The 27,763-nt window shown below is 44.7% G+C and overlaps 1 protein-coding gene across 1 annotated transcript in view; it reads right to left on the bottom strand.

Moving 5' to 3' along the window:
- PDGFRL (platelet derived growth factor receptor like) overlaps positions 1 to 24,063 on the bottom strand; it is a 46,069-nt gene extending 22,006 nt beyond the window's left edge. Inside the window, exons 1-2 of the mRNA XM_007174017.2 lie at positions 23,851 to 24,063; positions 14,539 to 14,836 (exon numbers count right to left, since the gene is read on the bottom strand). Coding sequence (XP_007174079.1) covers positions 14,539 to 14,836; positions 23,851 to 23,905 — 353 coding nt within the window. The 5' untranslated portion in view covers positions 23,906 to 24,063. The remainder of the gene's footprint in view (positions 1 to 14,538; positions 14,837 to 23,850) is intronic.
- Between the last annotated feature and the right edge of the window lie 3,700 nt (positions 24,064 to 27,763).

The following is a 27,763-nucleotide window of genomic DNA, read 5'->3' as shown; positions in this document are numbered from 1 at the left end:
TCCTCATCTTATCTTCAAAGGCCTGGGCTCCTGCAGTTAGGTAACCGATCACTCAGTGAATCAACCTGCCTGTCCAGCCCATGCTGACAGCTGCCTTCTCTCCTCCCGTCGTCCCCGCACACTCACACTTGACCACAGGCTGTAACTGTATCTGGTATGTATGTCATTTATTCCACTAGTTCATAAGTTGCTTGTGGTCAGGGCCACTTCTGGTTTTCTTTTCACATACACCTTCTTGACTTCGTGGACTGTCTTTATGTGTAAATTAGGCTAACTATAACTCGGCCTATTAATCTCAAGCTGTGACACACCCTGCAGCCACCCCGTCCGCTTTCATACGGATACGTCCTGTCCTCAACCTCTTCCTCCACGATGCCCACCCGCCGGTGCCACACCACAAGCCATTCCGTGAGCCACCCCTGTAAACTAAGTGCACGAGAGCATGTTCTCCTGTATCAGCTTTGGTTGGTACCCAGGGTCCATCACCCCTGCCTTGTCCTAGTGACTAAGTCAAGTTCATAAAGAAGAGCAGGGCTGTTACAGGGAAGGGTGAGCTTGCGCTGTGTGATCTCCCCTCCGCGGCAGGTGGGCCATCGGATGGAAGCTGAGCTCTAAACGGTGGGTGGGGTTACGAGCCCGGCAGTAAGTAGCACGTGCTCTGAAAGGCAGAGTTCAGGGCGAAATTAGGATCCAGTACCAAAGGCAATCTGAACAGAGGATCTGATCACTAAAGCACCAAACAAGAGGAGATAGCAGGATCCTGAGGCCCCAGGGCAGAGCGAACAGGTCGGGAACGTGGGATGTACCCGGCAGATTCCCAAGGGCAGCAACTTCCCGCCTGCCTCTGTGGGTGGTTGTCTCTGTTAAGGCAGCCAAGCCCAGAGACTAGAGGCCAAGCTCTGACATCTTAGTTTTGCTGTTTTCTTTCTTTTCCTTATAAAGTACCATCCTCTACAGCTGTATAGCAGGGGACATAAAACTTCCCATATCTTATCCTTTATTCCTCTTTGCTTGCCTCCTCCTCTGACATACCTTATAAAATGGTTTTATTTACATTTTGCCCATTTAGATACTTGGCAGAAAATTATCATGCTACGGCAACTTCCATTTTCACTTTTGCGTGTTAAACCCTAGACCTCACTCACATCTATACACGTTTTTTAAGGCAGGGTTTCACTCGTAAAATACATGCAATCACTTCATGGTATACTGTAAACAGTGTTGCATTTTGCAACAGTCTCCAAAATTACCATCACATATAATTTGTGGTATTCCTGTAGTGTTTTCGGTTTGATGCATTAACTTGACTTTACGATCATCATCTTACTGTATTTTAATGCAGTGCAGCACATCTGGGATAATCAAACCTGGACTTAACCAGAACGCTCAAGAAATTGAATGTTTTGGTTTCTTTTAAAATAAGATCAGAAAACATTTCCCCCCCAAACTGAATAATGTACTTCAACCCATTTCCCCACCTTGATGACTAGTAGACTGAGGACAGCTGGAGCATCACAGGACCACGCGTCTGGATACGAGTACGCACTCCATGGCATCATGGACGTCTAGAGTTTGCATGAGATTGAAAAAACTCACCTTTATTGAGATGGCTTAGTGCGTGTGCCAATGCTTTACTTGCATGACCTCATTCTATCCTGACAACTACAAGCCTGGTTCTACAATTGCTCCCCCTCCCACCACTCATGTCTGGATGGAACAGGCCGTGTTTTTCTGCAACCTGAACACTGTCGGAACATCTAGTACACCTGGCGCTGGTGCCACTGAGTCTGGGAAGAGGGAGCTCGACCTTCAGGGCAGGATAAGTCATTTATTTTGAACCCCACTGTTTTCTGGGGGTAGACATCCATCTGAAGGTAAATATCAGGGTTTGGCTGAAGCGGTAGACTTTCAATCTCCCACAGCAAATTGGACCCAAAGGGCCCCTCCAGGTAAGTAGGAGAGCAGAGGGAGGGTGCCAAGATTTTCACGGGACCTCATCATCTTTGTCTGTCCTGCTCAGAAAATGAAGTGAAACGAGCTTTGAAGGAAAGTGAGTTTGAATTAAAAAGACACCTGCACAACAATATGAACGTACACACTGCCCCTGAACGGTACACTTAAAAATGGTTAAAGTGGTAGAGTTTGTGTTTACCAAACATAAACATCAAATTATGTTTGGCAAATGTAGAATAATAAAATTAAATAAATTGAAGGAAAAAACCAAACTAAAATAAAATAAATTGAAGGAAAAAAAATAAAGACCTCTTCCTTAGTACAGCACCGGAGTACGAAGGACAGTATTTACCAAAGTCTGTGCAGATTCTTTCTTGACAGTGGGATTTTTCTGTTTACAAACACTTCCTAACATCGTTCTCTTTCTCTTTTGAAATACCCCCAGACCACCCCTCCCGGAGGCAGGACTAGACTGGCCCGGAGCCCACTGTCTGCTTCCTCGGCCCACCCTCCCTTTGTGCTGTCTGTGGGTGGATAAACCATTGCCAACTGCAGCCAAACGGACACCCAGATGCCCTCCCTTCTCTCTAGAAGCTATTTATTGTTTTCAGAGGAACCAGCCGTCAAAGAGATCTCCTGTGCGCCTCCTCCGAACTTCCAGCTCTTGATTGAAAAATGCTAACATCCGACCAGACACCACAGAAACATCCTGAAAGACGACGCCTGGACCTGATTTTCCAGAGAGCAGCCCGGGCTGTCTTTATGAGCACATCAGCCAGCTTGTTCTCACTGCTGTGACACTGCTGACTGTCTAGCTTAAATCTCCAGCACCTCCCTGTTCTTACCCAGCACTGATTTATACTTCAGCCGTCATCCAGGCCGCTGATTCTAAGTTGCTTCTTCTTTTCTTCCTTGGCTCAATATCGCGTCAAGAATTCCCCTGCTCTAAACTCTGCGAGTGTGTTCTGCTGAGACTGAAGAAGCAAAATGTTTCCAGAGAAGATGGAAATGGATGGTGCTGATCGCTCAACCAGAGGTTTGATCATATAGTCCAGAACATTCTTCTATGAATGTTTTTTATGCTATCAACAAAATGAAAGCAAAAATGAAAAAATATATATATATGGTGAAAAAAATGTTAGGTCCAAGGATGTGTCTAGACCCCAGTTTGAGGAAAACAGGTACAGGGTGTTTGGAGGGAGATTGGGTCCACCTGAGGCTGGGAAGTGATGCTGTCTTTTCCTAAAGACGGTGAGGAGTAGTAGCCCTCACACTGTGCAGTGTAGCCCTCTGTACTTCCTAAGTGTGTCATTTATAAAGGCTTTAAGTCAACGGCTCACAAGCGCCCTTAGATTTCACTCTAAATTCCTCAGTATGGCTGACAAGGCCCTCCCTGGTCTGACTCCCGCTAACCTTCCAGCATCCTCTCTCCTTCCTCACCTCCTTTCTCCTCCCCTGCCCAGAGCTACCCTGTTTCCCCACTCCACACCCTCAGTGCTCCAGGGGCTGTACTCTTTCTCAGCTAGAGGAAGCTCCTCGTGCTGGTCCCTCCTTCTGGAACTTTCTGATATTCCTTTCCTAGCCCTTTCGCTACCTGGTTAACTCTCAGCTCTCACATATCAACCTGAGTTTTTTCCTCCTGGATCCTGTACTTCTGCTAGCAAGGCACTCACACAGCTGCATATTGAAATTGCTTATTTAATAGTCTGTCTTCTCATAAAAGTAAAAGCTCTGTGGGTATAGCGGTTGTATCTATCTTGCTCACTATCATATCTCCAGCTTCTACCTAGCACAGGACCTTGAACATCATAGATGCAAAAAAAAAATAAAAAATTGTTGGAAGAGAGGAACAGAATTAATTAAGGGAGGACAGAGGTGGAAGGACGGATGAAAAGCAGGAGAGCAGGAAGGGGTGAGGCAGAAGAGTCAGAAAACAGAGCAAAATGGTAACAACTATTGTCAAAAAAACCCCTGCTGTTTCTGATCTCAAAAGAGAGTGGAGATCTATGTGATTGGGATGGACTGAGTCAGGAATTAAAATCTGAATCAGTTTCAGCACCTGGAAATGCAGAATCTTCAGCACGTTCCTCAAACTCAGATGGACTTAGAGCTGTCAATGCATTTATCCTGGTGTGGGCATATAATTACAAATGCCCACCCTTCTTTTTATTTGTTTGTTGGAAAACTGAATTCTTTATTGTTTAAGATATAACTTGAAACTGTGACTGCTGAGTTGCCTAAAAGGATGAAAGAACTTGTGTGAAAGCACAAAGTGTGCAATTATTTTAACCAATCGGTCCACATTTGAGATGTTTCTTTTACTGGTGAAAGGAAGACAATTGTAGCACAGCTCAACGCTGCCATCTAGTGGACCTTCCAGTGACCTGGGTTTGCCAGTCCTAAGGAATCACTGCAGAATAGGAGACCCAGAGGAACACACATCCATCCTCTGGGGGGATCAAAGTCCGCCTTTTAGGATGAGGCATGATTTGTGGTTCCCTGACAGAGTTCTCCTTTCTAAATAGCCCAGTGTAATGTTTTAACATTCTGATATCCAAAAAGTTATCCTAAATCAATGTGAAATTTCAATCACTTTCAATTCGAAGCTATCCCAGCAAGAAATCAATGCACCACTCTGAAAAAGTGTATCCTTTTCGTTTCTGTTTTGAATCTTAACTTTGTAAATCAGATGTGTTAGTCTAGTACCCAAAGAGCTAAAAAAGGAAGGGAGGGAGGGAGGAAGGGAGGGAGGGAGGGTGGAAGAAAAAGAAAAGTAGAGAACAAATCCATCTCCTCTGAAGCTACTACTTCATTAAACCACGAGTGTCCTTCGGTCTAAGTGCCTACCACCAGACGTGCCTTGGCGCACTTGAGCAGGGCAGCAGTTCAACGTCGGGAACCGAGAGGCCGGGGTTTAGACTCACACTGCCACCCACCACTTTGTTGCTCTGGACCAGCCATCTATCATCTTTGTCTGTTTCCTCATTTGTTACAAAGATGAGGCTTAAGCATGATAACCGCTAAGGTCCCTTTCGGCTCTAAAGTTCGGAGCTTGTTCCCAGAGTTGCAGGTCTCGCGATCACAGGGGCCTGACTTGACACCCCCTCTAGGCTCAGTGTCCGCACACCATTCTCTCACTGAAATACTTGTGGAGGAGTTACAGGGTGCCAGGCCCTGAACTGGCTGCTAGGGAAGCACCAGCAAATAAACAGACACGGCCTTTGCCAAGTTTACAGCCTCGCAAGGGACGCAAACATAAATCAAATGGTCAAGGAAATGGTAACTGCCCCCTGGTGATAAGGGCTGCAGTGAGGATGTGTAACTGGGGCCTAGTGGCAGGGGCTGAGAGCAAGGAAGGCTCCCTGAGGAAGTGACAGGCCTGGATCTTAAGGATGGTAAGCAGCTAATCCAGCGCGTGCATTACAGGCAGAAGGACCCAAATGGGCCAAGGCCCCAAGGGAGGAAGGAGTTTGCACAACTGGGGATCAGAAAAAGTCTGTGGAGCCTGGAGTGTGGACAACAAGGGAGTGAAGTGAAAGGGGAGGGAAGCAGAGGGAAAAGCAGGGGCCAGATTATGCATGGGCTTGTGGGCCGTGTTAGGAGTTTCATCTTTATTCTAAGAGCAACAGAATCGCTCTCCTGAAGGGCTTGAAGTAGGAAAGCAACGTGGCCGGATGCGCTTCTGTGAAAGATCTGACTGCCATGTGGAAGACTGAGGTCAAGTTCAAGATTGGGTACACAAAGGCAAGTTGTGTGATTCCTGCTGTGAGCGAGAGCCTTGGGGGTGATGCTGCTGTGGGCGGGAAGATTCCAGAAATAACGAAACAGTAGCACCATTAGGGCACGGGAACTGGTTGGATGCGGAAGTAAAGGGAAGCGTCCAAGGTGATTCCTAGGCCTCTGGTCAAGGGCAACGGGATGGAATTCATGCTGTTCACTGAACTGAAGGACACAGGAAGATGGCCAGGTGTGGAGAAAGATCAGGAGCTCAGTTATAGGTGGTTATGTTTCAAGGAAGCCTCAGGAAAGATCCAGGCAGGTGAGCAGGCAGTTGGGGACCCAGAGCTCGGAAGAAAACATGCAACCTAATCTATGATAAATGGGGGGATCTGGCAGCACGTGGGGAGAAGAGGCACAGCACCAACTTCGAATGTCTGGAAGAAGAGAGGATGCAGAGCCGGTGAAGGAAACCCCAAGGAGGGGCCCGTGACGTGAAAGAAAATGGGCAGAATATGGCGTTGAGGAAGCCAAGAGGAGGGCATTCTCTTCTGCTGGATGGACATGGTGGGCCAGCCACATGGGGGTTGAAAGGAGGACTCTGGACTGAGCGACCTTGACCTTGGTGATAAAATGCACGTGGAGTCCTCTGCAGGAGTCAGGTGGAGTGGTTGAAGAGTGAACAGGAGAAGAAAGTGGAGACAGTTGTGTAGAGAAAGGCCCCTCCAGGAGGTTTGGCTGCGAAGGTAAGAAGAGCGAGGAGGGTGGCCAGAGGGTACGTGAGGGCCAAGGCGGGCCTTCTTCATCTGGAGGCTTAGGGAAAGGAACTCTTCGAGAAGCGGGGTTGAAGACTCAGAACAAGGAGGCAATAACGGATGTCTTAAGGCTCCTGGAAGGCTTATAAGGATGAGATCCAGGGCACAGATGCAGCTTTGGCCTTCGTCAAGAGGAGAGAGCCTTCCCCACTATAACTGTAAGTGCAGGAAAGGAGGAAATGTGATGAGGACATTAAGGCAATTCTAGGGCTCCAATTTCTCAGTGAATTGCGTGAGAACTGCACTAGCTGGAAGTGAGAGAGATGGAGATCAGAGGTTTAGGAAGAGAGAAAACATGAGCTCACTAGAGAAACAGATTCAGCTTTGCCAGGCACGTATGAGGGGACCACAGACTCACGGCACCCGTCGGGCCAGCTGTGCGGTTTCCTCCAGCTGTGCTCTGGGTCCACGTGCCGACAAGGGAAGGGAGGTGAACAGGTTTGTCTGCGGTTGGAAGTTTCCAAGTGGGAGTGAAGGAAAAACAGAGGGCAAAATAACTTACTTAGGATGCACTCAAGGGTTTAGTAGACATGACAGGCTCTGGATTCTAAGATAAAGAGAGAAGCAAAGACAGAGGGGGCAGGGTGGATAAAGAGGGAGAAGGTAGAGGGGGAAAACTGACTAATGACTCCTGAGGTCAACATGCAACAAATGCCCTGAGGTAACCGGGCTGGATCCCAGTGGCTTGGCGTCCTCAATATAAAATATATTCATGCTTTGTCGTTACCTACCCAGGACAGTGCACACATAACAGGACACACATCAGCACTAAGTGTAACAATCTTAATGTTCCAGCATGACTGGAAACCGACCTCTGTCATGCTCACTAAACCCCTGGGGAAACCAAACAATATTTCCTGATTTCTGGTATATGTCCGGCACTGTTCTAGGTGCTAGGAATCTGATGAACCCATCAGATGTGGTATTTACCCTCAACGGGCTTATGCTTTCATGGGAGAAGAGGAACACAGGCCCAGATTTCAAAGAATTGCTCAATTAAATGAAAGTGGGAAAGGGACGTGCAAACTTTCTTGGATCCTCTATATCAGAAGCCATGTTGGCTGTGCACAATTCCCTGATTTATGTGAGTCCTGGTCAGAATGAACTGTCCACAAAGATCACTTGGATTATTGTACTTGAGAAATATGCACTGCCTAGTAACAATTAGGTTCAATTTATTGAACATTTACCATCGGCCAGACAGCATTTACCAAAGATAATATTATTTCCATATTCCAGACAAGGAGACTGGGTTCGAGGGTAATTATTCATCAAAGACCTACTTTGCAGGTTAGGATTCCAACCTAGCTGTGCCTCAGCCTAACCTCTCTGTTCCATAATATGCTCCCTCTTCTGGTCAGAAGATTACACGTGGACAAACGTGGTAGCATACAAACTTAGTTCCAGAAAGCTACCCGGATTGGTTAACATGACCAGGCTTTCAGAACCCCATCAGCACACTGGAAAGAACTCATTCCACGGGAAAAGAAAACACAGGATGAATACCTCTCTATCCAAAGGCACCACATTCTGGGAAAGATGTCAAGAACCAATTAGTCGAATCTCTGGTGTCAAAGAAATTGTGATTTTTGTTGTTGTTGTTTGATATAGAATTATGACTAGATCTTTTTTCACATTTTTCCATAAAGTCCTTGGGGCCCCACATCTGTCTTTACTTTCTTATAAAGCCCTAACTGTGCTTTGAAATAAATCCTATTTAATGCTAAGTCAAAACAGTTTTTTTCAGCTCCAGGATATTTCTCTTCGATTCAGATTCATATTTACTTCACTTTGAGTCCTTAAGATATTTTCAAACAGATTCTGGCTAATATAACTTTGAAAATACTCCTAGAAAATATGAAATATTCAAGGGCTAAATCATCTAGGTTTAGGATAGTTTGTGTAAGTCAAAGACTGACTGTTCAGAATAAGTTAAATCAGCTCAATTCTCATTTAAAAAAAAAAGTGTGTAAATTTGACTTCGGTAAATTAAGTCATTTAAAAGGATAACAGTAGTAAATCTTGCCAGATTTGTTCCAAGCAATAGCTACACACACGTATACACATACACACGTCAAGTATGGAGATGAAAATGGGAAAAACTATCATATTCTCTCACCTTCCACTCCTCATCCAACCCAATAATGCTTCAGCAAAAAACTATACACTGTCACATCACATGAAGCCAGAAGGGTATCTTCAGAATAAAACGTAAAAGATGACTTAATACAAGAGGTTAGATAGACAGAGAGATATTTCTTATATGCATATATTATTTATTCTCCAAGGTATGTGTGAGCAAGAAGGGGAAGATTGTTATTCAGTTATTCAGTAGATAAAGCTAAATGTGAAGCATTCAGCTAAATCCTGGTGAAAAATACAGATTAAAAAAAAAAAAGGAGTTGCAAGTATGTAGAGTGCTCAAAAAAGGATGCACCAGGGGCCATGAGGATGCAAATCTAGGGAGGCCTGACACGAGCTTCCCAGAGAAAGTGACCCTGAGGCTGAAGTCAGCCAGGTGAAGAGGGGCCCAGAGACCATGAAAGCAGCAAGTTTTGAGGCGCCAAGAGCTTGGTGCATTTGACGATGTCACAGGAACCCAGGCCAATGAAAGCAGACACACTAATCTAGACACCAGGGGTGATCAGGGAGAGTCTCAAAGAGTCGCATGAGGACGTTGAACTTCCTTACCAATGGAGACCCACTGAGTGTTAAGCAGGGGATTGACACAATCAGACCTGCATTTTTTAAGCGTCATTCTAGCTTCATTGAGGAGGATGGAGGAGGACAAGCCTGGGTGTGGTTACTGCAGTACTGGTGGTGATGAGGGGTAACGTGCCTGGGACTGGTGTAGCAACACCAGTGATGGAAAGAGGACAGGTTTATGGCTCTTAAGAAAGTTGAAGTATTTCAAGTATCTTCTCTGACCACAACGGCATGAAACTAGAAATCAACAACAGGAAAATAAATGAGAAAAAAACGATTACCTGGAGGCTAAACAACATGCTACTAAAAAAACAATGGGTCAACAAGGAAATCAAAAAGGAAATTAAAAAATACCTTGAGACATGGGACTTCCCTGGTGGTCCAGTGATAAAGAATACGCCTTACAGTGCAGGGGACACAGGTTCAATCCCTTGTCAGGGAACTAAGATCCCACATGCTGTGGGGCAACTAAGCCCACGTGCCACAACTACTGAGCTCACGCGCCTCAACTAGAGAGCCCACGTGCCACAAACTACAGAGTCCATGCACTCTGGAACCCGCATGCCACAACTGCAGAGCCCACATGCCCTGGAGCCTGCTTGCCACACCTAGAGAAGAGAAAAACCTGCATGCCACAACTAGAGAGAAGCCCACGTGCTGCAACGAAGAGCCCTCAAACCTCAAAGAAAGATCTCGCGTGCCACAACTAAGACCCAGCACAGCCAAAAATAAATTAAATAAATAAATAAATAATAAAATAAATCTTAAAAAAAAATCTATGGATGCAGCAAAAGCAGTTCTTAGAGGGAAGTTCACAGTGATACAGGCCTGCAAAAAACAAGAAAAATCTCAAATAAACAACCTAACCTACCACTTAAAAGAGTTAGAAAAAGAACAAACAAAACCTAAAGTCAGCAGAAGGAAAGAAATAATAAAGAGCAGGGAGGAAATAAACAAAATAGAGATTAAAAAAACAATAGAAAAAAATCAATAAAAACAAGAGCTGGTTTTCTGAAAGGGTAAACAAAATTGACAAACCTCTGGCCAGGCTCACCAAGAAGAAAAGAGAGAGAACCCAAATAAACAAAATCAGAAATGAAAAAGGAGAAATCTCAAATGATACTGCAGAAATACAAAAAAACTTAAGAGAATACTATGAACAATTATATATATGCCAACAAATTTGACAACCTAGAAGAAATGGACAACTTCCTAGAAATATACAGCCCACCAAAATTTAATCAAGAAGAAATAGATAATTTGAACAGAGCAATCACTGTAAGTGAAATGGAATGTGTAATAATAAAAAAAAAAACTCCCTACATACAAAAATCCAGGACTAGATGGCTTCACAGGTGAATTCTACAAAAAATACAAAAAAATAAAAAATACAAAGAACTTATCCCAATTCTTCTCAAACTCTTCCAAAAGACTGAAGAGGATGGAATACTCCCAAAGACATTTTATGAAGCCATCATCACCCTGATACCAAAACCAGATAAAGATACCACCAAAAAAGAAAATTACAGGTCAATATCGTTGATGAATATAGATGCAAAAATTTTCAACAAAATATTAGCAAATCAAATCCAACAGCACATAGAAAAGATCATACATCACAACCAAGTGGGATTCATCCCAAGTTCACAAGGATGGTTCAACATACACAAATCAATCGATGTAATACACCATATTAACAAAAGAAAAGTCAAAAACCACATGATTGTCTCAATAGATGCAGAAAAACCATTTGACAAAATTCAACATCTATTCTTGATAAAAAAGAAATCTCTCACCAAAGTGGGTATAGAGGGAACATATCTCAACATAATAAAAGCCATTTATGACAAACCCACAGCCAATATAATACTCAATGGTGAAAAGCTGAAAGCCTTCCTGCTAAAATCTGGAACAAGACAAGGATGCCCACTCTCACCACTTCTATTCAACACAACAATCAGACAAGAAAAAGAAATAAAAGTTATCCAAATTGGAAGGGAAGAGGTAAAATTGTCACCATATGCAGATGACATGATACTATACACAGAAAAACCTAAGGACTCCACACAAAAACTGCTAGACCTAATAAATGAATTCAGCAAAGTATTAGGATACAAGATTAACATTCGGAAATTGGTTGCATTTCTTTACACTAACTATGAAATATCAGAAAGGGAATGTAAAAAACAATACCTTTTAAAATCACACACACACAAAAATAAAATATCTAGGAATAAACCTGACCAAGGAGGTGAAAGACTTATACACTGAGAACTATAAGACATTAATAAAGGAAATTAAAGAGGATTCAAAGAAATGGAAAGATATCCCATTCTCTTGGATTGGAAGAATTGATATTGTTAAAATAGCAATACTACCCAAAGAAATCTACAGATTTAATGCGATCCCCATCAAATTACCCATGCATTTTTCACAGAACTAGAACAAATAATCCAAAAATTTATATGGAATCATAAAAGATCCAGAATTGACAAAACAATCCTAAGGGAAAAAACAAAGCAGGAGGCATAAGTCTCCCAGACTTCAGACAATACTACAAAGCTACAGTAATCAAAACAGTGTGGTACTGGTATAAAAACAGACATACAGATCAATGGAAAAGAATAGAGAGCCCAGAAAAAAACCCACACACGTATGGTCAATTAATCTTCAGCAAAGGAGGCAAGAGTATAAAATGGGAAAAAGATAGTCTCTTCAGCAAGTGGTGCTGGGAAAGTTGGACAGTTGCATGTATATCAATTAAGTTAGAACACACCTTCACACCATGCAGAAAAATAAACTCAAAATGGCATAAACACTTAAACATAAGATGACACCATAAAACTCCTAGAAGAGAGCATAGGCAAAACATTCTCTGATATAAATTGTACAAATGTTTTCTTAGGTCAGCCTCCCAAGGCAATAGAAATAAAAAGAACAAACGGGACCTAATCAAACTTATGAGCTTTTGCACAGCAAAGGAAATCATAAAAAAAAAAAAAAAAGAAAGAAAAGCCAACCTACGGAATGGGAGAAAATATTTGCAAATGATGTGACTGACAAGGGCTTAATCTCCAAAATATACAAGCAGGTCACACAACTCAACAGCAAAAAAACCAAACAACCCAATTGAAAAATGGGCAGAAGACAGTAGACATTTCTCCAAAGAAGACATACAGATGGCCAGTAGGCACATGAAAAGATGCTCAACATCACTAATTATTAGGGAAATGCAAATCAAAACTACAATGGGCATGAACTTATATATACTACCAAATGTAAAACAGACAGCTAGTGGGAAGCAGCCGCATAGCACAGGGAGATCAGCTCAGTGCTTTGTGACCACCTAGAGGGGTGGGATAGGGAGGGTGGGAGGGAGATGCAAGAGAGAGGAGATATGGGGATATGTGTATATGTATAGCTGATTCACTTTGTTATAAAGCAGAAACTAAAAACACCATTGTAAAGCAATTATACTCCAATAAAGATGTTAAAAAAAAAAAAACTACAATGGGGTATCACCTCACACCAGTCAGAATGGCTATCATTAAAAAGTCTACAAATAACAAATGCTGGAGGGTGCGTGGAGAAAAGGGAACCCTCCTACACTGTTCGTGGGAATGTTAGTGCAGCCACTATGGAAAACAGTATGGAGGTTCCTCAGAAAACTAAAAATAGAATTACCATATGATCCAGCAATCCCACTCCAGGGCATGTACCCGGAAAAAACTACAATTCAAAAAGATACATCCACCCCTATGTTCATAGCAGCACTGTTCACAATAGTCAAAACATGGAAACAACCTAAACACTCATCAACAGATGAATGGATAAAGAAGATGTGGTACGTACATACAATGGAATACTACTCAGCCATAAAAAAATGAAATAATGCCATTTGCAGCAACATGGATGCAACTAGAGATCATCATACTAAGTGAAGTAAGTCAGAAAGAGAAAGACAAATACCATATGATATCACTTATATGTGGAATCTAAAATATGGCACAAACGAACCTATCTACAAAACAAACAGACTCACAGACATAGAGATCAGACTTAGGGTTGCCAAGAGGGAGGGGGGAGAGAGAGGGATGCACTGGGAGTGTGGGGTTGGTAGGTGCAAACTATTACGTTTAGAATGGATAAACAACAAGGTCCTACTGTACAGCACAGGAAACTATATCCAATCTCTTGGGATAAACCATAATGGAAAAGAATTTTTAAAAAGAATGTCTCTATGTGTATAACTGAGTCAATCTGCTGTACAGCAGAGAGTGGCACAACCTTGTAAATCAACTCTACTTCAATAAAAATGGAAGGAAGGAAGGGAGGAAGGGAAGTTGAAGTGACTGAACTTGGTGACCGACTGGATGTGGGGAGTGAGGGAGAGAGGGAGAAGGCAAGAATGCTCCCGGTTTTCAGGCTGAGCAGCTGAGTGGATGGTGGTGTCCTTGAGGGAGATGAAGATCCAAGGAGGTGGAGTGTGCGTGGAAATATGACTCTCTTTTGAACATGCAGCATTTGGGCTGGATGTCTGAGATCCACGTTCTTTCTCCTCCCCGTTCCAATCATCCCAAACAGACCATCTCCTCTGTTTCTCTATCTTGAATCATATGCAGAATATCCTGACCTTTCATATGAAGAAAGGTCTAGAAAGAATCTTAGGAAGCACATAGACCAATCGCCTTCATTCTTTGCCAGAGGAAACTGAGGGAGGGAGTTTAGGGGGCTTCCCCAAAGATACGCAGGAAAACACCCCCTAACGCCATAGGCCCTTTCTGGCACCCTCTAAAAGATGCTCTGCTTTCTTGCCTTTCATAGTTTACATAATCATCATCTTAACCACTTTTCCTGAAGGTACTCATTCAGACATGAGGAATCTTTAGCCTTCTTACCAACGGATGCCTCTGAATATAAAAGCCATATACTTGGAAAAGTAAAAATAAATCCAGAAGAAGTTGAAAAGGTCAAAAGCAATTCATCTCTGGTCAAGTTGCTCATAGGAATCTCCCATTAGTCAGTTTTCATTACAATTACTTAAAAAATGACATAAAGCATTGAGTCCATTATTTTTTACAGTATGAATTCTTAAATCTCTACCTCTATACATCACAGTTTTAATTATGTCATACGGCTTCAACAGTTCACTGTTTAAACAATGTTGGTAGGATTTGCAATAATTTTTTTTAACTGCGTGAAGCAATAAAACCAATGGCTTTTGCTCAATGAGCTTCCATTTTTATAATCTGCTAAAGTAAAATGGTAGATGTCAGACACAATGTGATATTAAGCAAGGGTATGAAACCAAATCCTTGACCCAACACAAGTAAAAGAAAAGGCTTACCTGAGGCGGGTGTCCTTTAAGGTGTCAAGGTATGCGGGGTAGCTCCATCTGATTTTATTCCCTTTACATCGAAGCTCTAGAGTTTGCCCTGCCATCAGGCTCAGGGTTGCAGCGGGTTTCTGAAGGCGACCTTTATCCATCATTTGCATCATTATAGACTGTGTCTTTGGTGTTGAATCAGCGGAGTGTCTGTCCTTTATTTTATGTATTTTGGGTTTCACCTTTTTGTTGGTAGGCTTGATTCTGTTCTCTCCGGGCTCCTTTGGATGCTTGTTCTTGGGAGGATGTTGACCAGCAACTGGTACAAACATGAAGAGAGAACAATGGGCTTTGGTGGTTAACATACCCAGAGTCTTCAACCCCTGAAACAGATCGTTTTTAATATCCCTCTCCTCCTATGTCAAAGTTATTTTCAGGAATAATCATTATTTTCTTGGTTCATTCTTTAGCTTTAAACCAATTAGTAACTGAAAGGGAATCAATTTCAGCTTCCAAGATTTTGTTCAAACTCAGCAAAATATCTCACGTATGAGCTAACGTTCGCACTTCCCAAACAAAACAACTTTTTCTTGTGGTTCACACTCAGTCTCACCAGCTCTAAGGTGGTACCCAGAATGGTGGACCTGAAGCCTCTCAAGGTCTGTTTCTGGTCCTTGCCATCTCAGTGCTGTCATTGTTCATTTTGAACCAATTGCTTAAACCCAGGAATATGTAGTCCCCAGGGAGTGGAGACACAGACTACACTGTAAGCACACTCAGAAGATTTCAAACCATCACAAACTTTCTCCCAGATGAGTACGTACTGTGGCACCTGTGTGTGTCAGGGCGGACAACATCCATGGAAGAAATAAGTACTAACCCTGTGTTCATTTAAAGCATACATATACATTATTAAAACTCAATGGTAACTTTAGCAAAGGTTTAGAATTTAGCCAACAAAATACATTGGGGGAGGAGTATTTTATCACCAACATTGTTGAGAATTGCTGGCAAATGGTGGTAAGAACTGACGACCTTTAAGTCCATTTTCTTACTGCTGTTTTTCCCTTCTCTACAGACAATGCTGCCCTGCCCTTGGAATACCTCTGGGTTCCAGGAATCTCAGCTGTCCACCCAGCCCACATGGCCATGTGCTGTGTCCACCCAGCAAAGAGGAGGAGACTTGGCAATTCATTTGCTCCACTGTCTGCATCAGCTCCAAGGTGACCTTGATATAAGCCCACAGAATTATAAAACGTCCAGACTTACAGGATCCTGAGAGATCATTTAAGGTCCTCATGTTATACATTTTAAAAAATAATAAAGGAGGCCTTAAAAGTTAAATTGCACAAAACTGGCTAGTGACAGGATGTGAAAGTAAAACTCAGGTCTCCTGACCCCCATTTCACTACATGCAGATCAACAGCCTGCAGATATTTTGAATAGATAACTACACAAGTCTTGGCCAGTTGAGGGAATTACAGGGCATTTGTATAAAATGGGGAAATGTGATAAATCAGGAGAAAATTTTTTTCCCTCTTTGATGTTCGTATTTATTTACCTAATGTTACCTTGGTGTATAAAGGGCTCCGGTGGTCAAGAGTACAGAGACACTGAAATTGGGATCAAGAGACAGAAAAAGGCAAGTGTCGCAAGCTCTTACACCAGCAGCCCAGGCTGGTGACAAAATGAGGTGAGCCAGGTGGGCCTGCAGAGGCCACGCCCTCCCGAAGGGACAGCTGCCTGGAGCGAGCGAGTGTCCAGGGTTACAGGATCTGATTTCTCACAGGATGGCAGAAATGCAGGTTTCCTGATTTATAAATGTTAGAAGCTTGATTTTTTAGAAACTTCAGGTCTGAATCTCTGAGGTGAGGAGTCAGGCGGTGGTTTTCCTACGAGGGATGGGGATGACCCAGGAGGGGACGGGAGAGGGACTGCCAGGACCGTCTGTCTTGATCTGGGCTGTTCACATGGTGTGTGTGCAGTTGGCGAGCGTTTCATGGAGCCATAGTCTGATGATTTGTACCAAAAACTCAGCTGACGTGGACTCAACTGTGTAATGATGAACTTGGCTTCTTTTGCGTGTTGCGCTTTGAAACAGGAGCCATTTGGCCTCCACTCTTGGTTCAGCCCTGCCCAGACTCTGGAACCAATCCCACTGTGAGCTCAGTATCAACACCAGGTCCTTGGCGCGCGGCCTTCTTTGGGTGTGGCTGTGTCGCTCCTGAGCCCCGCGAGCCTTTGCATGACTCCAGGTCCATTTGTGACCTCTCCTTTCCCGGGGTCTGAGTCTCTTCTTATCTCCCATCCTTCCTCTACTCTGGTTCCTCTGGGTCACGGGCCCTGCTGAGCTTTCTCAGTCCTTCCAGGGAGCAGGGCTGTGCCCTTGAGCCCTAGTCTCCAAGGCAAGTCCCAATACCTGCTGTTTGTCAAGACTTCCCCAGACCCTGCACATTTGGTTTATTTACGCCCAGGGTTCTAATGACAGATGGGGGCGGGCAGGGGTGCCCATGCACACATTTCCGCAACCTCCCAGAAGGAAAAGCAGTGTAATCGTTGGGAACATATTAGACCCACAGAAATATTCTAATCCAGCAACATCAATTGTGAAGCATGAGCCTCATTGTTACAACAGGTAAAAGTCACTGTCTTTTTCTTAAGGCAGAAATTAAAAGCCTACCATGATGCTGTCCAAGTCATCTGTGCCCTGCAAGCATTTCGGTCAAACTATGCCTGTGAGAGTCATGGACCTCTGGATTGATGTCTAATTTGGTGTTTTTTCTTCATCATCAACAGGAATTCAGGCTATTGGAAATGACAACAACTGTTTGTAAATCCCAGGGAATTTAGGCAGCCCACGCAGTTTGCCTGATTCTAAGCTCTCAGATCCCGTGTGGCAATGCCACTCAGGAATATTCGATTAACTAGTTATGGATTTAACGCCTTCCAATATGTGTTATCATCCCTGAGAAATCATTTGACCTTTTGACCAAATAGGCCCATCAGTCGGTCCAGCTGCCTGACCATGGAACTGGTCCATGGTTTGACAGTGATGACACGAAGTTCAAGGAGCCAGACCAGCGGTCCCACGGGCAAGTCCTAGGACTGAGCGACTCCCAAATCCCATGTCTATCTTTTTAAAAGAATGACTCTTCGGGCTAACTAAGTAAATTAGTTATTTTCCAAAGGCCTAAAAAAATACAAGAGTTTACAATGTAGATATACCAAAGTGAAAGCCCGTTACCATTGCAGTTTTGAGATTACGGCACAGCATATTTTATAGAGAAATAAATGATAAAATTCACAAACCATTGCATGTCGTTACAGACTTTAGGTCCTGAAGTCATTGTTGACTTACTAACTGTGTGACCTTGGGAAGTTACCCTCTCTCTTACTTTCCTCATCTGTAGATTGAGAATTATATGGTAATAATGACTATCTCATGGATTGCTGTGGGGATTAAACGAGTTAATATGTTTAAAATGCTGGGACCAGTGTCTGATCCACAGTAAGTAAGCGCGAGCGAGGTGCTGCTTGTTTTTGGGGTTGTCTTGTCATGTCTCAGGGTGATCTCCATGATCAACTCGTGATGGAGGTAAAGCAGCTCATTATCTTTCCTAATTTACAGGTGGAAAATTGAGACCACAGATGCCAAGTAGCTCACCCAAGGTTACTGAGGCGGCAGTGAAAAACCAGATCTAGAGTCTTTTCTGGTTCGTCTTGCTGCTTTCAATTCACTCAAGATCAGCATTTCACTTTATTTGCATGAATCTCAGGCACAGCACCATTATCTAAGTGGTTTCTTTGTTTGGTAGGTCACGGGCTTTGACAAGGAGTTCCAAGTCAAACAGAACTTGATGCCCGGGATGAGGGCACAACCTTCCTGGAAGGGCTGGAGATGCTTTTCCAAGGCATACATTACAATCCCCCAGTGAAGAGATGCTGGTCAAAAAACATCTCCAAAATGAATGAGTAAATGTTGCACAGCAAGAAGCACATAGGGCAAAGGACTGTAATCCTCCAGCATCCGCTGGGGATCGATTGCAATCAAAGCTTATTCAATAAAGATGACCTGACTAGTAACCTCTCTAATTCTATCAGACTGTGTGGGAGGAGAAAATTCATTAGAAGAATCACCGACAGCTGCTTAGATGCGGACTCCCTGTAAACACAGCCATTCACATCACAGACCTGAAGCTGTTCGCTTTTCTCTCTCCATGGGCAGTTAAGGGGAAAGATCTGACCTGAGAGCAGCATCATCTAAATATCCACACTAGAAATTTGCTGGGTAGCTCAGGGGTTCCCCTAACCAGTTGTATAAACTGGGACACCTCACTCTCGTTTTTCCATTCCTCATGAAACACCCCATAGGAACACATATACTTTTCCAAGAACAAACATGAGAAGTTGAGAAAGCAATGACAGTAGGGAGGTAAAAATGTAGAATGATGAGAGCCTCTTTTCCCTACCCCCTCTGGAAGCCCACTCCAAAATACCCTCAATATCATTGCTTAAAGTATCATTTTCTTAAAAGAGCAACTTCTAAGATTATACTTCTATTTCAGGATAAAGACCTTAGATTGATACATTTTTTTTTTTTCAAAGCATCCATCAGAACACAGTTCATCACGCTTTTTTTTGAGATGTAATTGACAGCTCAACTAACATATTAGTTTCAGGTGAACAACATAATGATCCCATATTTATATATACTGCAAAATGACCACGCTCTCTTGAAACACTTTATTCACTTGGCTTCCAGGACATGGCACTGTCTCGGTTCTCGGTCCGTTTGGCAGCCTTCCTCATCTTCCTTTCCTGCCTGAGTCCAAAGGGCTGAATCCTCGCAACTCCTCTCCGTCTCTAAGCGGCCTCGCCAGTCCTCTTGGCACTAACAGCATTTATATGCTGAGACCTGCCTTGTTCCTGTCCTCACTTTGCCTCTAAATCCAGATCTGAATATTCTGTTGCTTACTCAGCACTGCCACTTGGAAGGCTAGGAGGCATCTCAAATTGGACGCATCCACACTGAACTCTAGATGCCCTTTCAAATCAGCTCCTTCCCCGGTGTCCCTTTATCAGCAAATGGCAACTCTATTCACCCAGTTGCTCAGAACATAAACCTCTGAGTCACACAGGATTCTCTTCTTTCTTTCCAAAGCCACGTCCAATCCAGCGGCAAACTCTCTTGGCTTTGCCCTCAAAACAGACCCCGAACCCAGGCTCTACTCCCTACAGCCACTGCAACCACTTTCACCTAGACTATTAAAAGAGCTCCCTATGCAGGCTTCTGGCTTCTACCTAAGCACGCCTACCTTTGAAAATATAAATTAGACCATGGGCACTCCTCCGCTGGAGACCGTCCAGTGACTTTCATCTAATTTAAAGTCCGAAGTCTTCCTACACCCGACAGGGCATTGCCAACTCCCGTCTCACTTCTCATGCTCCTTCAGCCACAGTGACCACCAGGACACCTTGAAGCTCATGCCCTTGGCTTCGTGGCTCTTCTTTCAGACAAGCAGCACCTGCTTCCCCCCCCTCAGCTGGCCCCTGACTCTCCTATCCAAACCCCACACACACTGCCCTCAGCAGCCCTCTCCATCCTCTTACCCTATCTTATAGGTTCAGCTGTGTCTCCAAAAATATACATTGAAGTCCTAACCCCTGCAACTGGTGAATGTAACCTTATCTGGAAATAGGATCTTTGCAGACATAATCAAGTTAAGATGAGGTCATTAGGTATGGATACCAAGGGGGAAAGGGGGGGGTGGGATGAATTGGGAGATTGGGATTGACATGTATACACTACTGATACTATGTATAAAATAGATAACTAATGAGAATCTACTGTATAGCACAGGGAACTCTACTCAATGCTCTGTGGTGACCTAAATGGGAAGAAAATCCAAAAAAGGGGGGATATATGTACATGTATAGCTGATTCACTCTGCTGTACAGTAGAAACACTATACTCCAATAAAAATTAAAAAAAAAAAAAGATGGGGTCATTAGGATGGGCTCTAATCCAATAAGCCAGTGTCCTTATACGGAGACCCACACACAGAGGAAAATGCCAGATGAAGACACACACAGAGGGAGAAGATGGCCAAGTGACAACAGAGGCAGAGACTGGGGAGATACAGCTGTAAGCCAAGGAACACTAAGAATCGCTGGCCGCCAGCCAAAGCTAGAAAGAGGCAAGGAGGGATTCGGCCCAGGGTCTCAGCTGCAGCATGGCCCTGCTGACACCTTGATTTGACTTCTATCCGCCAGAACTGTGCGAGAACTAAGAACTTGTAGTATCTTAGTTTGTGCTTGGTTACAGCAGTTCTAGGAAACGAATACATCCTGATTATTGATTTTTCACGCCGCTTCTCAGTTCCTGAAATGCTATCTGTACTTGTTTGTTACCTGTCCTCTCCATTAGACTATGAGCACCGCAAGGGCAGGGCTTTACAACCTTGTTCAGGGGCAGCCGTCAACCCTCAGAACTTCTCTCACTGCTCTGGCTGGCACGCTGCCGGTCTCTCTGTTGCCCCTAAACTTTCCTCTTTTTCAGCTCTAAGGATCAGAGATGATTTTGTATGTCAAACATACAGACCAAGATCCTAAATGCTTCAAAACATTCATTATTTGCATGTGTGAACAATGAGAGTTTTTACAATTTTTTCATTATAAGGTTTTCGGAACTAATTTTTATCCTTTTTCCAACGAATAAACTGAGTCACAATAGTGACACAGAGTACTGGTTAGAGACTCATTTTCAGTGTCACTCCCCTTACCTTCTTAGAGATCAGGCTGTTTGCCCTCACATCATAATGAATCTCTTTAGTTTCCCCAGAAAGGGAACCTTCACAGGACCGAAAATAAGTCCACGTTAGACTGAAGATCAAATTAGTATTGATCAAGGGTCTGGCGTGAGATTGACAAAACAGCAGTAACAAATCAATATTTATACTTCATCATTTGCTCTCAACACTGGGTAAAAATATGTAGATAACAAAAGCTGGTAAGGACCTGTGATGTTGTACACTCTTTTATGTAAAAATAGCAGCACCGTATCAACAAACACAGTGGCATGTATTCCATACACATGCTGAAAATCAGGTGCCGTGAGCCACGTCTGGCTCTAAGTGGCATCTTGGGCCTTTTATTAACTGTTTTTGTACCTCACTTTCATGCCACAAGAGTGGCATGCCCTTCCAACTCCCACTCTTCATGAGAAGAAATAACATTACTTCTAAAAATGTAAAGCATTTTAGAGTGAAGCCAGGCAAACTTTGCTGGGTTAGAGCATATGTACACCCAGTATATGCTTACAGGGAATTCTTTTACTGTTAGAAAGCCTCTCCTAGAAGTGATGAGAAAGATGGATAGGCAGTGGGAGAAGTTGAGTCATGGGCCGGTGTCTGCAGTTCGTGCTTTGGGATGACCCAGGAATGCACCATATTCCGACTTGTTAATCAGAGGCTGGCACTGGATGGGCACCCCACCTAAGCCACTCGCAGTTCCTGGTCCCAGCCAGCCACATAATAACTCAAACCCGAGAAAACATTCTTAATAGGTTTAGAAAAACTTATATACTTTACTGAAGCAGATTCACTTTTCTAATTATGTGTTCAATATTTTATTCACAAATAGTTTATACTATATATTTTACTTTAACTTTTAAAAACAAAGCCACAGTGCTATTATCACATCTAAAATTTATCAATTATTTCGTATAAAATATTCAGTCTGTGTTCAACTTTCTCTGATTGTCTCATAAATCTATACTGTTTGTATAAATTACATTTGACAAACAGATGCTAATGAATTCAGGCAGCTGTTTGTAATCATGGTCTGGGCACACATTAGCTGGGAGAGATTCAGGAGGCAGAGGCCGCCTCCCGAGCCCCTGCGGCAGGCATCTTGGGTGAACTGTGTAACCAAGCGAATGGGCCACTTGAAATTATTTTGTCTGACGGTCTCTTGCCCTATTCAAAAAGTGATACCAAATACTACATTTCCATCACTTCAGCGATCACATACGAGGACTTGCCAGGAGCAATTTAATATTGTATTTTACACCGTGAACTCACGCCAACTGTTCTCTAGGCAAAGAGGACCTGTTCCTCCCCGCCCCTCCCCAGGAGAAGCACTGACTACACTTTATCCAGCAAGGCTCTAGGCTTAAGGAGCCTCACATTCAACTTCAAGTCCCACAACCATTTTGGACTTTGCAAACCAGAATGTGGTCTTTTTCTGGCAAATGCTTCTAGTTTCATGGGAAAGAAGGAAGGAACTGGTCAGGACTGAGTAGTGGATAAAAGATGTGAGCCAGGGGGAGCTGGCTCCAGCGGGAGGTTGCATAACAGCAAAAGCTGCTTTTCAACCAAAACCAGCAAAAACAGTGACGGTAGAGCAGAATTCCAAGGGAGATTTCAGGATACCAGGATGTAACATGCAAAATATACTGCACGAATAACACCAATCGAAAAATAATGGAGCCAACCAAACAGTTAAATGCCAACAGAAATATAGATAATAGACAGAGAAATACAACAATACGCGCACACACACACACGCACAGTAAAGTCTGGCCCTGTGGTTGTGAGTCTACACAACAGGGTGGGCCCAGGACAGGCACACATTCAAAAAAGTTCAGCGGCACAAGGGCCCCCATATGGTGTACAAAAGTCCATGTCCTTCATCTTCTCCCCTCCAATCAGATAAGAAGTGTAACAGCTGTGGGGTTTTGAGTCGTTTGGAGAAGGTTTGATACCCAGAAATATCTGGCCTAAGACTTAGACCAGATAGGCACATCTCGCAGGATTCAAGCCCACGCTGGTTTATGAAACGAATCTAGGACCGCAGATGGGGGAGGAGGACTCTTCGAATCTTGCAAAAGGCTCAGTTTAGGTGGCGCCCGCCCTCACGAGCGGAGACCCGGGGCGAAAGCCGCGCGGAGGTGGCAACGATCCGCCGCCCTGCGCCAACTCCCAGACCGACACGTTGACACTGGGGGCTGGACCAGGGGCTGCCTGGGGTTGTTCCGTTTGCCGGCAGCCGAGAGCTTTCCAGGAGCGCAGGAGCGCTTCTGGTGGGGATCCTAAGGGTCAGAGCAGCTGCCACCGTCCCAGGGGCTCCGAGGGGAGGTGGAGAGAGGGAGGTAAGGAGACCCTCCGGGGGGGGGGGGCAGGTGCACGGAGTAGGGAGCGGCTCCAGGGCTGGGCCTCGGAAGGTCTAAAGTTAGAAGAAGACCTGGAGGACGACGAGGGCTGTTGGGGGGGGGGGGGTCCGGGATCAAGTCAGGGCACAAGCCGGGTAGCCCCCCCACGCAGAGTAACTCACCGTCCTCCAGCGCTTCGTGCACCAGCAAAAGACCCAGCAGCAGCCAGACCTTCATCTTCAGGGCAAGGGGTGGGGCAGAGGTGCGGGGCACAGCAGGTCCGAGGCGCGCGGAAAGCGCCGGGCGAGGGCAGGGGCGCCGGGGGAGGCGGCGGGCGAGGGGCGGGCGCCTGGGACGCCGCAGCTGGAGGATTCGGTTTCATGAGGAAGAACAGATTTGGGGGGAAAGTTTGGGGATTTTTCTCTTTTTTTAAAATTCTGTGTAATGTAACCTCTCCTGCCCCCTGGCGGAGCCGTGAAGCGCTGCGCTTTTTCCTTGCGCCGAGCGCGAGGGCTGAGGGTGAAATGTCAATTATAGCAGTCCCTCATCGAGTTCCCCCAACGCTCGGCGTTTCACGCCATTTACCAACTTCAGGCAGGCCCCGCGCAATCCTGCGGGTACTGATGGGGTCACATTTAACCGTAGCTGTCCAAATGTCACCAGCGCTCTCCCCACCAGCTCAAGTACAGCCATAATGCTCTGTAAAAAGCGCCCCCTAAGTATTTCTCTCCATTCCCAGCAGGTCTCTCACTTGCTCTCACTAACAAGACCACTGCCCTCGGTTGTCCCGGCTCTGCAGCCAGCCCTGTACCTGCTGGACACGGCGTCTCTCTTGCAGCTGAGACGTGAGAGCCCTGGGGCTTCAGCGGGGAAGGAGCTGCTCTGCCTTCAGAGGGGCCCACGGCAGGCCAGCTCCTTCCCCGGTGCCTGGCGGAGGTTTTGGAGAAATTTCTCCTTCCTCTTTTATTCAGAAGTCCCATTGCCCTACATACGACTCAATTAAGCGTTCAGCAGGGACTGTGCCAGAAAACAGATCCAAGTAACAGCATCAGGGGCCCCTCCGGACTCCGAGAATTGACACCTTGGCTTTCGCTCTTGCGCTGGGGCCTGGCGTTCCGTCTACACCTCCTCTGCCTCACTCCACACGCCCCCACGTCCTGCGGGCTCTCCCTGCCGCCTCTGCGTCAAGGCCGCCGCACGTTGCCATCGTCCCTCCCTCCCTGCCCCGCTCACGATGTTACCGTCTGTCATCAGCAACGGGCCACAGCCTCCTGCTCGGTCTCCCTGCCCCTCCTTCTTGCACCTCAGCCCATTCTTTCTCCAGCTATTAGACTGATCTTCAAATGCAACTCTCAAAAACCTCTAACCCAACTAAAAACCCTTCACAGGCTCTCCAGCAAGGCTCCTGCTCCAGAGTTCCCCGGCCCGGGGTTGGGGGGTGGAGGCATCTACAGCCCCGCGCCTGCTCGCCGTCCTGCCCTTCACGCCGACAGCACGCTCCCAGCGCCCTCGGCCCAGCGACCGCGGGGGTCCACCGCTCCCGCGGCCCCCTCTGCCGCCAAGAGTCCCCTTCCCCCTTCCACCACCTGCCTGCCCTCTCGCCACCCCCAACCCCTGGCCGAGCTCATCCTACAAGGCTCAGCTCAGACCTCGCCTGCTCCGGGCTGGACTAAGCGCTTCCCTAGTACAAATACTTCATGGTAGCAGCTACGACAAAATGCAGGACTCAGCGGTGAATCTGGTTGTGCGTCTTTCTCCTGCACTCTCCTGAGTTCAAGGGCAAAAAATGCGTCTTATTAAATTTTGCATTCTACCACCAGTTTCTGGAAAGTAATACTCATTAATTAGGAACTTACCGTGTTCCACACAGAGCATAAAACCCTCAACATGGCGTTTCTTGTTCCTTGTATCAACATCAAACCTACAAGGGAGGCTGTGTGGTTAGTTTCGGCCCCATTTTATCGATGAGGCGGCCCAAAGGCAAACTGGTAGGAAGTCTTAATCCAGGTTTTGTCTGACACCCATGTCTCTGGGTCAAACCCTCACGCTACCGGTTAAACTGAGCTGTTGAAATCACTAGAAGTGAAAGCTTTCCAACAGGGCCCTCCTGACCATAAAGTCACTCCTCAGAAACTCCCAAGACTGGAGGCAAGCACTTTGTGACTTACCTGATAGGCTTGACAACAGACAGCTAAGATGGCAAGACAACCAGATGGACGGAGTTGCAACGCATTCCACGGAGAGAGGGAACACACGAGTCGGGAGGAGGAGGTGGCTGCCGTAGAAGTAGCCATGAAAAGAAAACAGCTAAAGTTGTAATGAGTCCTTAAAAGCTGAATGCAGGCTGGCGTGAACATTTCGAATCCTTGGGAGCCTCAGACACAAGGAGAGCCCAGAATCCTTCAGCAGCTCTTTCCCACAAGCGTCTGCTGGTTGTTTACTAGAGAAAAAGAGACCAAAAGGCAACACATATGAAGAGAGTTGACATTAATGAGGGTTGCACTCAGCTACTCCACCTGTGTTTTCTTTTATTTCAAAAAGAACTTTTTTTCAAAATTAATCCATTAAAAAATATCTTAAACCACCACAGAATTATATAGGACAGGAAATGATAAAAATAATAAAAATACCCTTTCATGTCCCCGACCCTTCTAGCTATAAAGTATTTCATAGTAAAGATGCACCATAGTTTAAATTTTGCTCCTGTTTATAGATACTTTGGTTGTTTTAAAAAACTCCTTTACAAAAAAATGCTGCAATAACTGTCCTTATCCAAATAGCTTTATGCCCATGAGTATTTCTATAACACAGATACATAGATAAAAGTGAAATTATTCAGCCAAAGGCCATGATATTTAGCAATTTTGATTAATGCTGCCAATTCAACAAAGCTGTTCCTATTTATAGCCAATTCTACTTTCTTTGGGAGCCCATGAGCCTACGCGTTTCTTCCCACCCACCAGTCCTGGACGTGACTAATCTATTCAATTTTTACAACCTGGGAGGGGGGACCTCATTATGCCATTTCAATTCCTATTCCTTTTATTACTATTGAGGATGGGCATCTTATGTTTTTATTGGCCATTTGTCTTTGAAAACTGAGTTCTTTTTCTTTTTTTAAAGAAATTCACGTTCTTTTATTTATTTATTTATGACTGTGTTGAGTCTTCGTTTCTGTGCGAGGGCTTTCTCTAGTTGCGGCAAGTGGGGACCACTCTTCATTGTGGTGCGCGGGCCTCTCACTATCGCGGCCTCTCTTGTTGGGGAGCACAGGCTCCAGACGCGCAGGCTCAGTAATTGCGGCTCACGGGCCTAGTTGCTCCGTGGCATGTGGGATCTTCCCAGACCAGGGCTCGAACCCGTGTCCCCTGCATTGGCAGGCAGATTCTCAACCACTGCGCCACCAGGGAAGCCCCTGAGTTCTTTTTCTTATTGCCTTACTATAGTAGAATCTTAATATGTTCTGGATAATAAGCTCTTGGGTGTTATACATACTGCAGACATTTTCTTCTAATCCTTTGCTTGTGTTTTAGTTTTGCTAATGGTGCCTTTCTTTAAGAAATACAACAAATGTTTAGCAATTACATTTTTCAGTAATTTTTTTCATGGCATCTGGGTTTTATATCCCCTTAGATGGACCTTCTCTGCCTCAAATCAGCAAATTACGTGTTTTATATTTTCATCTAAAACTTTTATAATTTTGTTGGTCTGTTTAATCTTTAAATTTATTTATTTATTTATTTATGGTTGTGTTGGATCTTCGTTTCTGTGCGAGGGCTTTCTCTAGTTGTGGCAAGCGGGGGCCACTCTTCATCGCTGTGTGCGGGCCTCTCACTTTCGCGGCCTCTCTTGTTGCGGAGCACAGGCTCCAGACGCACAGGCTCAGTAATTGTGGCTCACGGGCCTAGCTGCTCTGTGGCATGTGGGATCTTCCCAGACCAGGGCTCGAACCCGTGTCCCCTGCATTAGCAGGCAGATTCTCAACCACTGCGCCACCAAGGAAGCCCCTGTTAAGTCTTTAAATCCATCTATCATTTTTTAGTTTTGGTATCACAAATTACAAATCTAATTTTATGTTTATGTTTCCAATTGGAT

The sequence above is a fragment of the Balaenoptera acutorostrata genome, chromosome 21 (genome assembly GCF_949987535.1).
Source record: "Balaenoptera acutorostrata chromosome 21, mBalAcu1.1, whole genome shotgun sequence".
NCBI lineage: Eukaryota > Metazoa > Chordata > Mammalia > Artiodactyla > Balaenopteridae > Balaenoptera > Balaenoptera acutorostrata.
The sequence above is the reverse complement of the archived record's forward strand: the minus strand, read 5'-3'. Positions and strand labels throughout refer to the sequence as shown.